At 36.8% G+C, this 16,557-nt stretch overlaps 1 protein-coding gene across 2 annotated transcripts in view; it reads left to right on the forward strand.

The window, feature by feature from the left end:
- LOC136259110 (uncharacterized) overlaps positions 1-16,557 on the forward strand; it is a 294,792-nt gene that overhangs the window by 257,371 nt on the left and 20,864 nt on the right. For both annotated transcript variants that reach the window (XM_066052532.1, XM_066052533.1), the window contains exon 17: positions 1,305-2,686. In XM_066052532.1, coding sequence (XP_065908604.1) covers positions 1,305-2,686 — 1,382 coding nt within the window. The remainder of the gene's footprint in view (positions 1-1,304; positions 2,687-16,557) is intronic.

Consider the following 16,557-nt stretch of genomic DNA (forward strand, 5'->3'; position numbering starts at 1 on the left):
CAGCACAAGGCGAAGTTGAGTGCTGTATTTGCCTCGAGACACCCCCAAGTACTGTATTTTTTGTACACACAAGTAAGGCAGTGCTTTAAGTGTTATATTGTACTTCCTGGTTGTGCCTGGCTCAAAGCGAGTTTTTGTAGTACTCAAACCACTGCGATTTTCGGTGATAAGGATATCAATAAGTATTTAACTACTGTATTTCTAGTTTTAGAATGAACTAATAGGATTAGTTTGGCTAGTTTTAGCAATTTACAATGTCACGCACGTGATCAGTTGTGCTGTCTTAGTGGAGGTGTGTTTAAAAAGCTTTGTGATCAGACGATCAGTAAGTGTTTATACAATATATTCCTAGCTGTAGAACAAACTCGTAGGATTAGTTTGGCTGGTTATAGCAATTTACAGTGTGTTGTTTACGTAGTATTCCACAAATAAATTCTCTGCATAACTGTACTGTATTTGCCCAATTAAGTGCATAACTGTACTGTATGACTCATACGGTACAGTTATGCAGCTGATTAGTATTGTATGGAGAATACAATACGTGACATTGCTTTGATCCTCCCACGCAAAGTACAGTATCTTAACATCAAGGATATGTTCTGTAATTTTATGCTACAGTATCTACAAATTTAATTTCATATCTAGCTAGTTAAACTAGATTCATGATAAAAATATTCTAAAAGTGCTTTGAGATACAATTTTGATTGAAATTGCTAATGCATGACATGAGATCAGTTAGTCTAATTAATGCAGTGTCATGCAGATAACTCACTGGGACTTTGAAAGTACATTTAATGTATATGTAATGGCTAAGGCCAAGTGGTGTAATTAGTTATATTATTCTAAAATATTGAGTGCTCTATTAGTGCATTACAATGACTGTTCTGCTACAGTATATCGCAATGACTGCTCTAATGGAGTATCTCAATCATTTTTCAAATTCAACCAAGCTGAAAAGTGGTCTGACCAATGCCAGACCGGCCAGCTGGTATTTGGAAATCAGTTTAAATGTCATATTAGCAGGTTAATTATTTAGAACCAAAGTAACATATGTTTTCACTGGAACTTTAAGGTGAACTGACAATAATTATGTACTTTGAAACAGCAAAATGGACTATAAAATGGCATCATATATTATATTTAATTTCTGCAGTTATGTATTACCCACAAAACATTAACTATCACACCAAAACCTACATGGATTCACATAAATAGTACTTAATAGCATGTTTCATGTTAAGTACAATCATACAATATTATTTATGTAGTCAGGTGGAATAATGAATATACCTATTACTTTACAGAAAAGCAAGGTTGCACTCCAAATCCTTGCAAACATGGTGGATTATGTTCATATTCTGGAAGCAATACCATTTCCTGTAGTTGTGATCAAAAGAGATATACCGGTGAAATATGCAATACACTTGTGATTGATGTTCCTGACATACCTACAATGGTTGTAAATTCTCCAATCACTATTTCGATTTCTGCTTGGCCAGACAAAGCATTTACATTGAACATAGAATCAGATCGTGCTATGCAAATTATGCCTTCCTCTGTAATGTTCTCTGATGTTTTAACAAGGAGAGATATTCTAGTGATGGCAAAAGATCAAGGATTGCATAAATTGGAGTTCACCATTGATGACGATACAATAGATTACAAACCTATACCACCTGCTATTGTATTAGCTACTAAGAATCAGGGATGTTCTAGAAGGAAGGCCAATATGTTGAAACCAGGCTGTTGCCAGGCAACTGAAGCAGAGCTTGGGTTGAAGTTGGAATGTCCAAATAGTGATGACAATGTTGTTTTCAATTCAACATGTGGTTGGGCTACAAATGATGCACCATATTCTGGTGGGGTAATCTTCAGTTCTAGCAATGGATTTAACATGCCTATTTCTGTGACAGGAGCCAAATTGCAATCAAAAGAAGGTCACATAGACTTAGACAGCACTGATTTTCAGGATATCTGTACGAAGTGCAATACTAGCATCACTGCAGGATTGTTTCAAACATGTAATACTAAGTACACAAAAGTAAAAGATGTGCAGTGCTACCTACATTTTGATTCTCTAGCATTTACTTATCTTCAAACAACAATGTCATTGCTTCCTAAATGGATTAGAATCAAAACTTTACAAAGCAACCACAATCATGATTTGCACAGCTATATGGTTAAATTGGTTTACCCTGAAAGCTTTAGTAAGATGGAAGAATGCCACTTTATATCTTCAACATCTGAAGGATTGCATTCAGTGTTGATTTATACTGGTTCCTTGGAAGTAAAAGTTGATAACCAAACTAGACAGATTCAATCTAACATATCTCCAGTTTGTTTTGCTGTTAATCTTTGTGAAGGTGCCAATACACCATTATATTTTACTATTCCAGATCATGCTAAAAATGCAGTGGAATCGTATGGTTTTATGCAAGATTTAAAGTATAAAGGATATTCTGCAGAAATCCGAAGTGTAGTCATAAGTAACTCTAAAATAAATTCTTTTGCCAGTCATACTATGCAGCAAAGTTACTGGAATGGACTAGCTTTTGTATTATCTAAACAACCAACACCACAAATGGTTGCTGATGTGAAATTTTCTAAAGTGATATTTAGCAGAAGTGCAATAGCTGATTTTACGTTTTCAGGTTATATGTACATATCTCATGATAATTTTGATCAGGTCAGCTGAATATAATACATTAATGAACACTTTAAATATAATTGACTCTTTCCGACCATTAATAATGTGTCCATATCCAATTACAGTCCAAAAAGTATCCGGTCTACTTAATGGTAAGAGATAAAGGTACATAATCAGACAGAGGTCATCTCTGTGATTTGGGGAGATAATTATATATTCACTACTTTTATAATTATAAATCATTAAAAACTTTCAAATACTTAGCTATCAGGTACATACATAATTATGTGGAACTATATTGTTGACAATTCAAGCCTCTTATTTTGCAATTCACCTCAGTCGGTGTGCTATTGCCTACATGTAACACTGAGTCAAACTATTGTAGCTACTGCACAGCACTATTTGCTACATCTACAAGTTTTTTCTATTTCTCATGTCAAACATTCCTTGCAAACTACACTTTAAGTTTTAGTTACTAATTTCTACATGCCCTAGACTCCTTAATGGAATAATTATACTGCATGAGTATTTTAGTCATTACAAATATGAATCCATGGATTTGCAAAAGGGGCAGTGTACAGTTTTCAATATTCCACAATTTTTTTATTTAATGGTTGTTGAAGTACAGAACTCAATATAAGTAGCTATAGTGTACAAATTAAATAGTGATAAGTTAATAGATTCTGCTGTAACTACTGATGTTGGTAGTCTGTTCCACATAGTAATATTTATGAGTAGCCTTGTTGCTGGCTGTATAAACTTATAGGAGTGGCTTTGGCTTAGGTTGCAATAATTATGTTGAGGATAACCAATCCATGAATTATTTTGCACATCATCATCAGTTTTAGCTGCATGGTTTCTTCTATCATGTAGAGTGGGCCAATCAAGTTACTATAAAATACTTGTAATAGTCTGGTATTTTGAATAGCAGCTTACAGCAAACCTATAGATGTTCTCTACTGAACAGCATCAATGAGTTGTATGGCATTCTGACAGTCAAATAGTACAAGCATATTCTTAAATAGGGGTCACAAGACTTTTGTGAAGTGAGCTATTTATTACAAGTATATATAAAAATTTTAAATTCGATTAGTGATCATAGAAAAAGGTAGGGAAACAAGGGAATTTGCCTACACCTGCAGATATACTAGTGAATTTTTAATCCCTGATTCAGTCTATTCCCATGACTGAATTAGGGATTAAATGGCCACTAGTATAACTACAGGTGTAGGCAAATTCCTTGTTTCTCTACTTTTTCTGATCTTTTTTCTATGTGTTTGTTTACTTACTTTGTAACATTATGACTGGTGAAACCACATTAAATAAAAGGATGGTGCCAGAGGTAATGTTTTGACTGACATGCACCCCAAATATCAATTACTGAGTCAAAAGTGAAGTGGCCATTATGTTTTGCTTTCAGCTATGTTCAGCCCATTTCATAGTGCTACAAACAGTAGAAGTGCCTTTGCAATCAATCCAGTCACCACAGAAATACGGACAATTCCCATTTACACACATAGAGAAGCCATTGAGCTACAACACCTTGTGCTGTCTGCACAAAGAAATAGTACACAAAAGTAAGTCCATGACGTGTGCATTGTATGTACTGTGGTATGCCAAAAGGAACCTGTTGGATTGCACTTATATTATACACCCCCACTTCGAAGTCAGAGGAAGTTTACTGTTGATTTTTCCAAGGGGTTTATCAACAGTAAACATCCAATGTCTGAAGAGGAGAGGTGTATAATGTAAGTGCAATAAACCAAAGTAAGCCATGGTGCATATTATATACAAGTATAAGGAAAAATTAAGAATTTTAAGTTGGATTAGTGATCATATAAAAACAGGGAAACAAGAGATTGAATCAGAGAATAAATGTCCACTAGTATATCTGCAGGTGTAGGCGACCTCCCTTGTTTACCATTATGATTCCTAATCGAACTTAAAATTCTTTATACTTGTTTGTTTACTGCATTATCATGACTGGCAAACCCACGCATACTGCATCAAAAGAAAGAATGTCGCCAGAGGTAATATTTTGACTGAACACGTGCCCCAAATATCAATTACCAACTCAAAAGTGAAGTGGTACTTCACTTTCAGATATGTTCAGTGCCCATTGCACAGTGCTACAAATGAAGAACAGGTAAGAGAAGCACCTCTAAAATCAATCCAGTAACCACGGATGATTCACCCCAATTATATAACAACATCGATGTCTGGGTATTACTTTTCATGAATGCATACAATGGTTACATCATATTCAAGCTATGTGCATTAAGTTTTCGTTATCATAACTTGAGTAAATGTAGTAACAATGTTAAGGAAAATGCCTACTTTACCATTATAAGACCATTGTTAGAGTATACAGCTTGTGTCTGGGACTCTTATCGTGAATACTTAATATATGACATCAAAAAAATCCAATGACATGCTGCAAGATGGGTTCTTTCCGAGTATAGTTATTATAGTAGTGTGACAGATTTGTTGAATTTCCTTAAACTACAAGAGAGAAGACATATAATAGATTAAGCTAATTCCACAAAATTGTTCATCAGCTCACTCCCTCCATACAACTACCATCATATTTCTTACCAACACAGTATCCAACCAGACAGCTTCATCAACATCAGTTTATTATCCCTGTCAGCTCCACTGCAAAGTTTCTTTCCCAATACTTTAAGAGAATGGAGCACCTTACCTAACAATATTCTCGAAGAGCAATCCACAGAGATTTTCATCAACCACCTTGTCATCAAATGATAAACACTTATGTAAGCAAGTATATGATAATGTTTTTCACTTACTTGTAATTGCCTGGGTCAATTATCAGCTATGTTGTCTCGACCCAGTCTATAATCATGATCACTAATAATTATGAATTACTGACTTGAAAATTGGCTATTATGCTTCACTTTCAGCTACGTTCAGCCCAATTCACTTTCAGCTATGTTCAGCTCATTTCACAGAGTTAACAAAGAAGTAGAGAAGCACATCTCTAATCAATCCAGTCACCACAGAAAATACGGATGATTCTCATATATAGTTCAGTTCAGTTTGAACAATTCCGTCTGCATTATAAGTTCCATGTTATGTGTAAGGTGAAGCTAAAACCCTTCTCTGCAGCTAAGCTGTATTATTGTAGTGTCATATTGACTTGATTAAAGGAAGATATAGTAGGTGCTAAGACCATGTCAGATGGTAAGCAATTCCACTCATTAACAACTCTCTGACTAAAGAAATTTGCTCTCAGTTGCAGTCTGGTTGGTTTTTAAAATGTTTCAAGACATGGCCTCTTGTGTGGTGTACAGTACTTAGTGTAAAAACTATTAGACCAGTCAATATTGTAGTAGCCATTCAATAGTTTGTAAGTCTCAGTGCAGAGATTTATTGAGAGTGGTTTTAGTCAATCTGTAAAGCTTCCTGTGGCTATTTCATTTTAAAAATCACCACAAAACAGCCGGTTATGGTGCACACGGAAATGCTCAAATGAAACTGAAATCAACAGTACCAGGGATTTTAGTTCCATTTGAAAACAAACATTTTGCATGATGATGTAATCACGTTGTTTTAAACTTGTTGACGTCATCACACAAACAGTATAATTTTCAAAAATTCCTGGTAGGGCAGCCATCATGCTACCATGAATTAACACCCTTAGCTGCTTGTGTCGATTATGCAAGCATATTTTTTGGCATAATAAGGGATGAAAGCATATTAAAAGCATATTAAAAGCATAATGCTGGTATAATTTAACATATTATGAGCATAATGGGCAAATTTCTGCCACAAAAAGTATAACTTTAGTTCTGCTATAACAGTCACAATGTTAAGGGCTAAGCTTTTTTGGATGGTGCAATGATTCCTGACAGCAAGTAGAAAAATGTACTGCAGTCTTACTACAAGTTTGCACTTGACCAAGTGAATGCTTTACATTGTGGGTTTGAGTTATATAGGACACATGTAGTCATGTACCAACTAGTATCAAGGCATGAAATAACAGTTTAACTGAGCTTCATCATTGAATTTTCTATTATATATCTTGTCTCATCATCTGATTTTGAATAAAATGTGATATGTGACTGGATCTGCGAAAACCGGTTTTATCGCCCAAGACATGAAGTTTGATTTTTCACACAAACACAAAGCTTTATGAATGCACTATCAAATGTCACTGTCACAGTCGACCAGAGTAAAGTTGTCTGCTTTTGCTAGTTGCTTTTTTCAAGCACAGTGGCAAGCCGTGCGAGTGGTCTGGGGTCTTGATGGAGCCTTGGTCAACCAGGTGATGGCTGTGTGTGGCTGAACAGCTCCGTGGTATTGGACAATGACCTGTGGTGTAAATGTCCTTTCAATTTAACTAGTTTTGAGCCATGGATGGTCTATAACTTGGCCTAATTCATCCCAAAAGTTTCCTCTTCAATTTTTAAACAGCATCTGCCTGCCTTCCAGCCCCCCCCCCCACCTCCCATCCCTTTTGCAGCTTGCCTGATACAGCCAACCTTGGTTTAAAAACTATCTAAAATGGTGGGAAACTTAGCTTTTTACCACTTCTTTAGTGGATGATCTGGAAGGTAATAATTGTTATAAAACATGTGAAATTTGGTATGCATAGCTACCACCATTGGCAAGCTACAACACTCTGAATATTTAAAACTGGCATTTCTTGATACTTTTAAATGGGTGATAAGACTGGTCAGTCACATATAATGATTATGTTTATTGGAAGCTAAATTGGGAGACAATACAACAGAAGCTCTGATGGTAATAAAGTTAGTGTTGAGTTAGTGTTGAGTCAGTACAGCTAATGAATGTCTGTACATTGAAAATAGTGATGTCTCTGCAGGTCTGCAGTGAGATGGGGTTAATATCAAACCAGGAATATATTTCAAAAATATCAAGAGTCTCTAATAGAACAGTCAAACACTCTAATAGAACAGTCATCATATGCAACAGAGAGAATGAGAACCATTTGAGTGTTTATCCCCAAGAAGCTAATACGTTCTTGGCATGGTGCTACAAATGCAATGCAAATTACATATTATACTGAGCAGTTGCTGTCCTTTAAATACTAATTGCAGAGAAGATCAATCAGAAACCATTCATAACATTTTATACATAATTATTTGCATACAAAACCACAAAAAATATTAGACAATAAAATGTCTAGCTTCTGAGGAACTATGTAGAAATGCCCCCAGACCCCCTGCTCTAATATGCCAACTAACGCTGGAGCACATCCCAGTTTCAAGCTACTGTATTGCTACTAATTGTATGCTACAGTTGAAGTGACACTTCTCCATTTATATGAAGAACTTCTCTACACAAAGAAACAACACACAATAAAAACATAATGCATTTCTGAAAAGCATAAAATAAGCACATTTTGGAGCATAATAGACTCAAGCCAAACAATAGGACATAAATGAGGACAAAAGTAAGTTCATGATGCGAACATTATATGTACTGCAGTATGCCAAAAGGAACATCTCAGGAGGAAGCGACATGGAGCAGAAAAAAAAAATTAAGCCCATAGCCTTATCCATTATCAAGCTACACTTGTCTGAAGGAATCAGGCAGGCAGGCAGTTAGTCAGTCAGTAGAAAATTCCATTGAATAAATTTTTAAAAAGATTTGTAGCAATCTAATGGAAGCATTTAGTGTTGTACTGATGGCACTTGGTTAAATACCTAACCAATAGTGCCAAGGCACCAGGATGGTATGTGAAGCTGATTTTTGGGTGATATTTTTGGCTAGTAAACCCAAACCTCCATGATCCCTACTATCATATTGTATAATGTCATGCATCTAAAATTAATCCACAGTACACAATGTATTAACAGCCCATATGTGCACAAATGTATGTAATTAAACCGCTTACATTTAATTTGCCACAGTTCGGCATGGTTGACACATTGGTAGCCTTCCTATTACAAGTCAGCTTGCTCAAAACGATAGTTACAATCAATTGTGGGACTTAGTAATCTCTGTATATATCCATCCATTCATATCAACAGAATTAATGTAGGAGCAATGTTACCTGCTGATCATCGAAGTTGTCAGGTATGTCTATAAATGAATCCAGTGGTCGAACTCTTACTGGCTAGGGTAACTGATTGCCCAGCATGGCAAGGCTACTAGCCTGAACTGGCTTGGTGATCAATTGTACTGGAGCCCGCCACAGGCTATTAGCCTGCTTATCGGCATTACATGCATCAGTGTCATGTGCCTCAAACCACAGGTGAGTAGACTAGGTGAGGATATATACAGTCTACTCACCTGTACCAGGTAAGTTATGTGTACCACCTGTGGTTTGAGGGCTGTATGCCAAAATAATACACCTGGTGGTGCATTTGAAGTTTCACATGATCATAGTAAATATTATATAGTTATAACATGGTTACGAGGGATATGACAGAAGTATACACATGACTCTTGAGAGCGCCCTAGTGCTTGAGGGAGAGTGTGTACACTTTGTCACATCCCAAGTAATCATGTTATCACTGGTATATTCTACACCCCAGTAGATGAAATGACCATAGATAGCAATTTATAGTGAAGCAGTTTCTCGTAGAGATCGAATCATTGATGGATCAGACATTTCAAAGTCTTTAGTGATGCCATGCCCATCTGCTCATGATTAATGAGTTGTTCATGAAGGAGACAAGAATTCATCCACTGTACACTCAGCAGCTCACATAAATAGTTCTTGGTAGAATTAGGCGCTTATTATTAGAAAATTGTTTACCACAACCCATACGCACATATTACACATAATTTGCCACCATAGTTTGGCACAGTAGAAACACTGGTATATAGCCTACCTCTCACTAGTCAGCTTCCTACTTAGCAATCTCTGTATATCTCCAGGAATTTCCCATTCATATCAGCAAACATAGGAGAAACATTACATGTTGCCTCCCATCATCAAAGTCTACAGGTATAAATCCAGCGGTTGGCTGGAGTGATTGATTGCCCAGTGTGGCAATGCTATCAGGCTCAGCTGACTTTGATGATTGATCATACTGGGGCCAGCTGCAGGTTACTAGCCTGAAAATAGGCATGACATGCATTCACATGCATTCATGTCAAAACCACAGGTGGGTATATTATATACTTACCTAACCACACAGGTAGGTATATATATATATAGGCCTATATTAGTGATTTCCAACTAACCAATTTTTCACACACATTATTGCTACTTAAATTACACACCTTCAACAAATGTTTCACAAGCTGCCATTCCAGTTAATGGTAGTCAGTGCTTCATACTTCATAATGCATTTTACTGGATTAAAATCCATGTGTTATATATTGAAATATGTCAAATCAAAGTTTGAGAAATAAAAATCCCCATAGGAATCCCTTACAAATACTAATAAGAATACAGCACCGACGATAGCCAAAGCTTCTGAGTGTTTCTGCGTGAATCTATGGCAGATGAGGATGAAGAAAGTGTTCCTGGGCAAACCGTATAATTATTATGCTGATTTCAATTTTTCCATGTGTTTTTTGATTGGAGGACGATTGACATTGGATTACAATGAAAATGTGGCCCTTTCAAAGGTAAATCGCCATCTAACACTGTTCAGAATTCAGCATTACAATCACCCTGGGCTTCAAGGCATCCCTCTACATCAAACTTGCAAAATCCCAGGACAAGTTACCATGGATTAATCCGCTAATCAAACAGAAAATGAAATTGAGAAAGCGTCTGTATGACAAGGCTAAGCGAACAGGTAACTACACTGACTGGTGTGACTATAAAAAAGCTAGAAATGAAGTTAATACATTACTAGAAACTGCACATCGTAACTACCGTACCAACTTATTTAATGATTCTTCTTCAAGTAAAAAAACGATTTTGGTCATATATTAAGACAAAAAGAAAAGATAACACCGGAGTTGTACCACTTAAGGATGGAGAAAATATTTGTACTGATGCGAAACATAAAGCTCGTGTTTTAAATAATTAATTTCAGTCTGTATTCACAACTGAGGATTTATCAAATGCACCACAACTAGATCACTCCGTTCATCCACCTCAGTTTCTCAATCCATGGCATCCAACTACTACTGGAGAGGTTGGATCCTACCAAGGCTCCTGGACCTGACCATCTTCCTACTAAAGTAATTAAGCTTTGTGCACCACAAATCGCTCCTGTATTGCAGACCATCTATTCCCAATCTTTAGAACATGCTACTCTCCCTCAGGATTGGTTGTCAGCTAACATCACCCCTATCTTCAAGAAGGGAAATCGAAGTTCTCCTGCAAATTATAGACCAATCTCACTATAACATCAGTCCTTTGTAAAGTAATGGAACATGTTATTTTTCACCATATAATATCCTTTTTTACATCACTAATTACTTTAAATCCTCTACAACATAGATTCAGGCCCAACCAGTCCTGCCAAACACAACCAGTTGATTTTATAGATGAGATCCAACGATCTATGAATAGCCGGCAACAGACTGATTTATTGTTTATAGACTTTTCTAAGGCTTTTGATACAGTCCCTCACAAAAGACTATTAAACAAATTAAAATTCTATGGTATACGAGGACCTCTTCTTCAATGGATCTCTTCCTGGCTAACCAAACGATATCAAGGGTAATTGTTGATGGAGAATCATCTAGTGCAACAACTGTTAAGTCTGGGGTACCACAGGGTACTGTCCTAGGCCCCCTCATGTTTCTTGTATATATTAATGACATAAATGAAAACATTACATCTTCAGTTCGATTGTTTGCTGATGACTGTGTTATTTACAAGACTGTTACAACACCGCAAGATTCAGAGCAGTTACAGGAAGACTTGCATAAAATATGTGAATGGACTCACAAATGGCAAATGAAAATAAATGTTGATAAATGTGCTGTGCTGGGGTGTACTCGTTCCCTGAACCCCATACAATATACGTATACCTTATCAGGTCATAATCTCAATAATATAAAGAAGTCCCATACATACTTAGGTGTAGCAATCGATAGCACTACGTCATGGTCATCACATATACAAACAGTAAGTAACAGAGCAACCAAAGTGCTAGATTTTATTAAACAAAACCTGAATAACTGCCCATCTGATACTAAAAGAACAGCGTATTCAACATTGGTTCGACCAATTATGGAATATGCCGCCCCAGTTTGGGATCCGTATTATAACACTGACATTTATAAGTTAGAAAAGGTGCAAAGAAGAGCTGCTCGATGGATTTTATCAGATTACTCCAGAAATAGTGTTACGTCATTATTGTCCTCTCTTAGTATACCTACATTACAACAATGCCATCAGTCATCAAGATTAACACTATTCTATAAAATAATTAATAATACACTACCAATCTCCATCCCCTCACATTATCAAAGAACTCAATTTTATACCAGGCAACATCACCCCAATCATTTCATTCTGCCACAAGCAACCCTCAACACCTACAAATATAGTTTTTATCCTAGAACTGTTAAAGACTGGAATGAGTTGCCAATTAATATAATAGAATCAAGAAACTTAGATGAATTTATTTACGTACTTAACCTTCACTACTGTAATTAATTATCAAATTGTATGTACGTATGTATTTGATTGTACCATTTGGGGTAACCAGCTGAGCTGACTGCCCAGTACCTAATCTCAAATCTTAAATCAATGCAAGTATAGTTTGAAGGTGAACAGTTTGTTGTCTTGCGTGGAATTGCAATATAGGGTTCAAGGTTGAGCATAATCTTTTCAAAAGTGGAAACTGGTTTGTGATATCAACCTTACATGGCTTTACACTTATCTAATGTTATATTCTGGTGTATTTACTGCTATTTTGATCCATTTTATAGCAGCTTCAGGGATTGTAATTAATTTTGGTCATAAACCATTTATAATTTCTCTTTGTAGTATAGTGATGTCATTGTGTTATATAATCAAGACACACGGTAGTGTGTCGTGCGGCCCAAGAAGCCGGCGTGCCACCCGTGAGTATATTAACAGGAAGAAAGAAAACGCAATTTTCACACCTATGTAGCTCTGTGATCCCTTATCCGATTGGAACCAAATTTGCTAGAGAGGTGCCGGCCAGCTAGAGGAGTCTGCACACCAAATTTGAAGAAAATCACTCCAGCCATTTCCGAGATACGAGCGAACAAAATTTCGTTTTAATTTCTTCTTTATTTCGCACACTTCGCAAAATCCGCCATAAAACACGAATGCGTGCTCGGATCGGGCTGAAATTTGGCACACGTAAAGGGCTCATTAAGGCGGATCGCTGTACCAACTTTAGTAGGAATCCGATGAACATTCACGGAGTTATGACCGATTATTTGCGTAAAATAAGGTCGAAGGTCTGTCACGCCTACAGGGTAAACTCCTTTAAGAAATCAGTTGAAAATTGATATGTAGATGGAGCAACCATCGTAGGAGTGCCGTTTTGTGGTTTGAAAGGAATCGGGATAAAGACCATGGAGATATGACACAAAATCCGACCTGTATCAAAATTACGCGATCGATTTTTATGAATTAAAAAACGATCAGTTTTCGTGTTTACCAGGCAAACCGCTTAGAACAACGAGCTGAAAATCAGTATCTAGCTGGAATAATCATCATAGAAAGACCTTGCAGTAGTACAGAAGAATCGGATTGCAAACCACTGAGTTATGATTCGAAAGACAACTACGCGTAACAAATGCGAGATCGAGATACTCTAATAGAACAGTCACCCTAATAAAGCATTCAGCTGCATTTATAATTTACTCAATTATATTACATTGCAAGTTATTCTGTAGGGAATTCAGCTACAAACAAGTCACCCTGTAGTCAGATCAGCCAGAAGAAGGTATCTAATAGAGAGTTCAGCTACAAAGAAACCATCATGTAGAGAGTTCAGCTCAAACAAATTGCCCTGTAGAGAGATCAGCTAGAAGAAGTTACCTTGTAGAGAGTTCAGTTACAAAGAAACAATCATGCAAAGAGTTTAGCTGCAAACAAATCACCCAGTAGAAAGTTCCGCTATGAATAGATCACACTATAGAGAGTTCAGTTAGAAACAAGTCATCTTGTAGAGAGATCAGCTAGAAGAAGTCACCTTGTAGAGAGTTCGGCTAAAAAGAACCACCATGTAAGAGAGTTCAACTGAAAACAAATCACCTGTAGAAAGTTCAGCTAGGAACAAGTCAACCTGTACAGAGATCAGCTAGAAACAAGTCACCCTGTAGATATTTCAGCTACAAACAAATCACCCTGTAGAAAGATCAGCTAGAAGAAGTCACCTTGTAGAGAGTTCAGCTATAAAGAAACCACCATGTAGAGAGTTCAGCTGCAAAGAAATCCCCTGTAGAGAGTTCAGCTAGAAGAAGTTACATTGTAGATAGTTCAGCTACAAAGAGATTTCAGCTACAAACAAATCACCCTGTAGAAAGATCAGCTAGAAGAAGTCACCTTGTAGAGAGTTCAGCTATAAAGAAACCACCATGTAGAGAGTTCAGCTGCAAACAAATCCAGTGGCGGTTCTAGATGGGTTTCTGGGGTTTCGACAGAAACCCCCTTTTAAATTTAGCTCAGTGGCAGTCTAAATAATTATATAAACACTGTTGTACTGACAATTTATCATAACAAACAACTATATACCACTGTATTTCAGTAGCACGCATGCAGTTGCACTTTACTAACAATTTGTAGCTATTAAACCCTCAGCAACATTTAACTTTTCATCTCCCACTGCATTAAAAACGATCGAGATACTCTAATAGAGCGGTCAAGTAACTACTCTAATAGAGCAATCAAAGCTACAGCTTGTAGTCACCATGTTTGTCCTATGGTTAGCTATAGTATTTATAGTTTAAAGCATTGAATTTATTGTAATTGCTAACTAAAAATAGCCTAAAATCTATCTCAGAGCTTCTAAAATCTCAAAGTTTTCAGAGAAATGTCATCAGATGCCTTATTCAGCTATACCAACTTTCAGAAACCACCTTTTAAAAATCCTAGATCCGCCACTGAAATCCCCTGTAGAGAGTTCAGCTAGAAACAAGTCACCCTATAGAGAGATCAGCTAGAAACAAGTCACCCTGTAGAGAGTTCAGCTAGAAGAAGTTACATTGTAGATAGTTCAGCTACAAAGAAACTACCATGTAGAGAGTTCAGCTGCAAACAAATCACCCTGTAGAAAGTTCAGCTATGAACAGATCACCCTGTAGAGAGATCAGCTAGAAACAAGTCACCCTGTAGAGAGTTCAGCTAGAAGAAGTTACCTTGTAGAGAGTTCAGCTACAAAGAAACCACCATGTAGAGAGTTCAGCTACAAACTAATCACCCTGTAGAAAGTTCAGCTATGAACAGATCACCCTGTAGAGAGATCAGCTAGAAACAAGTCACCCTGTAGAGAGTTCAGCTAGAAGAAGTTACCTTGTAGAGAGTTCAGCTACAAAGAAACCACCATGTAGAGAGTTCAGCTGCAAACAAATCACCCAGTAGAAAGTTCAGCTATGAACAGATCACCCTGTTGAGAGTTCAGTTAGAAACAAGTCATCCTGTAGAGAGATCACCTAGACGTATCACCTTGTAGAGAGTTCAGCTACAAACAAATCACCTGTAGAAAGTTCAGCTACAAACAAATCACCCTGTAGAGAGATCAGCTAGAAGAAGTCACCTTGTAGAGAATTCAGCTGCAAACAAATCACCCAGTAGAAAGTTCAGCTATGAACAGATCACCCTGTTGAGAGTTCAGTTAGAAATAAGTCATCCTGTAGAGAGATCACCTAGAAGTATCACCTTGTAGAGAGTTCATCTATAAAGAAACCACCATGTAGAGAGTTCAGCTGCAATCAAATCCCCTGTAGAGAGTTCAGCTACAAAAAAACTACCATGTAGAGAGTTCAGCTGCAAACAAACACCCTGTAGAGAACTCAGCTACAAACAAATCGCCCTGTAGAAAGATCAGCTAGAAGAAGTTACTTTGTAGGGATTTCAGTTACAAACAAATCACCCTGTAGAGAGTTCAGCTACAAAGAAATCATCATGTAGAGAGTTCAGTTGCAAAAAAATCATCCTGTAGAGAGTTCAGCTATGAAAAGATCACCCTGTAGAGAGTTCAGCTAGAAGAAGTCACCTTTTAGAGAGTTTAGCTACAAAGCAACCACCATGCATGTAGAGAGTTCAGCTTCAAACACATCACCCTGTAAAGAATTCAGCTACAAACAAATCGCCCTGTAGAGAGACCAGCTAGAAACAAGTCACCCTGTAGACAGATCAGCTACAAGAAGTTACCTTGTAGAGAGTTCAGCTGCAAACAAATCACCCTGTAGAGAATTCAACTACAAACAGATAACCCTGCAGAGAGTTCAGCTAGAGTCAAGTCACCCTGTAGAGAGAATCCTGTAAAGAGTTCATCTACGCACAGCAGATCACCCTGTAGAGATTTCAGCTACATTTTAAGTCACCCAGTAGAGAGATCAGCTGCAAATTAATCTGTGGGGATTAATTGACATGTAATAAATATATGCAAGAATTCATAATATAAAAAAGGAGGAGAGTGTCCTACTTCAGTATAGCCTGTATAAACGTGTATCTCAAAGTAATACAGTAAAACTTTGATTACTTTAGGATATCATGTCAACACATAAAGTGTTAAAGAGTGTTAACACTGTCATCAGTAGGCTGCTTATTGAAGCTGTAACTACAACAGTCATTGAAACTTAATGCTGAGTACATGCCTGACCAACTAGCACATTGAAAGTGACTATAGGTATTACATCATAACTTTGAGATTCGTGTTTGTAAAGGCTATAATACAGTAGGACACTCTCCTCTCTTTTTATATTATGAACTCTTGATATATGCATTATATATATAATTTGTACATTTACTGATAAAATCAGAATGAGTTAAAGTATTTATAAAATCTGCTTCATCTTTTTCT

Source organism: Dysidea avara, chromosome 6 (assembly GCF_963678975.1).
Source record: "Dysidea avara chromosome 6, odDysAvar1.4, whole genome shotgun sequence".
Lineage (NCBI taxonomy): Eukaryota > Metazoa > Porifera > Demospongiae > Dictyoceratida > Dysideidae > Dysidea > Dysidea avara.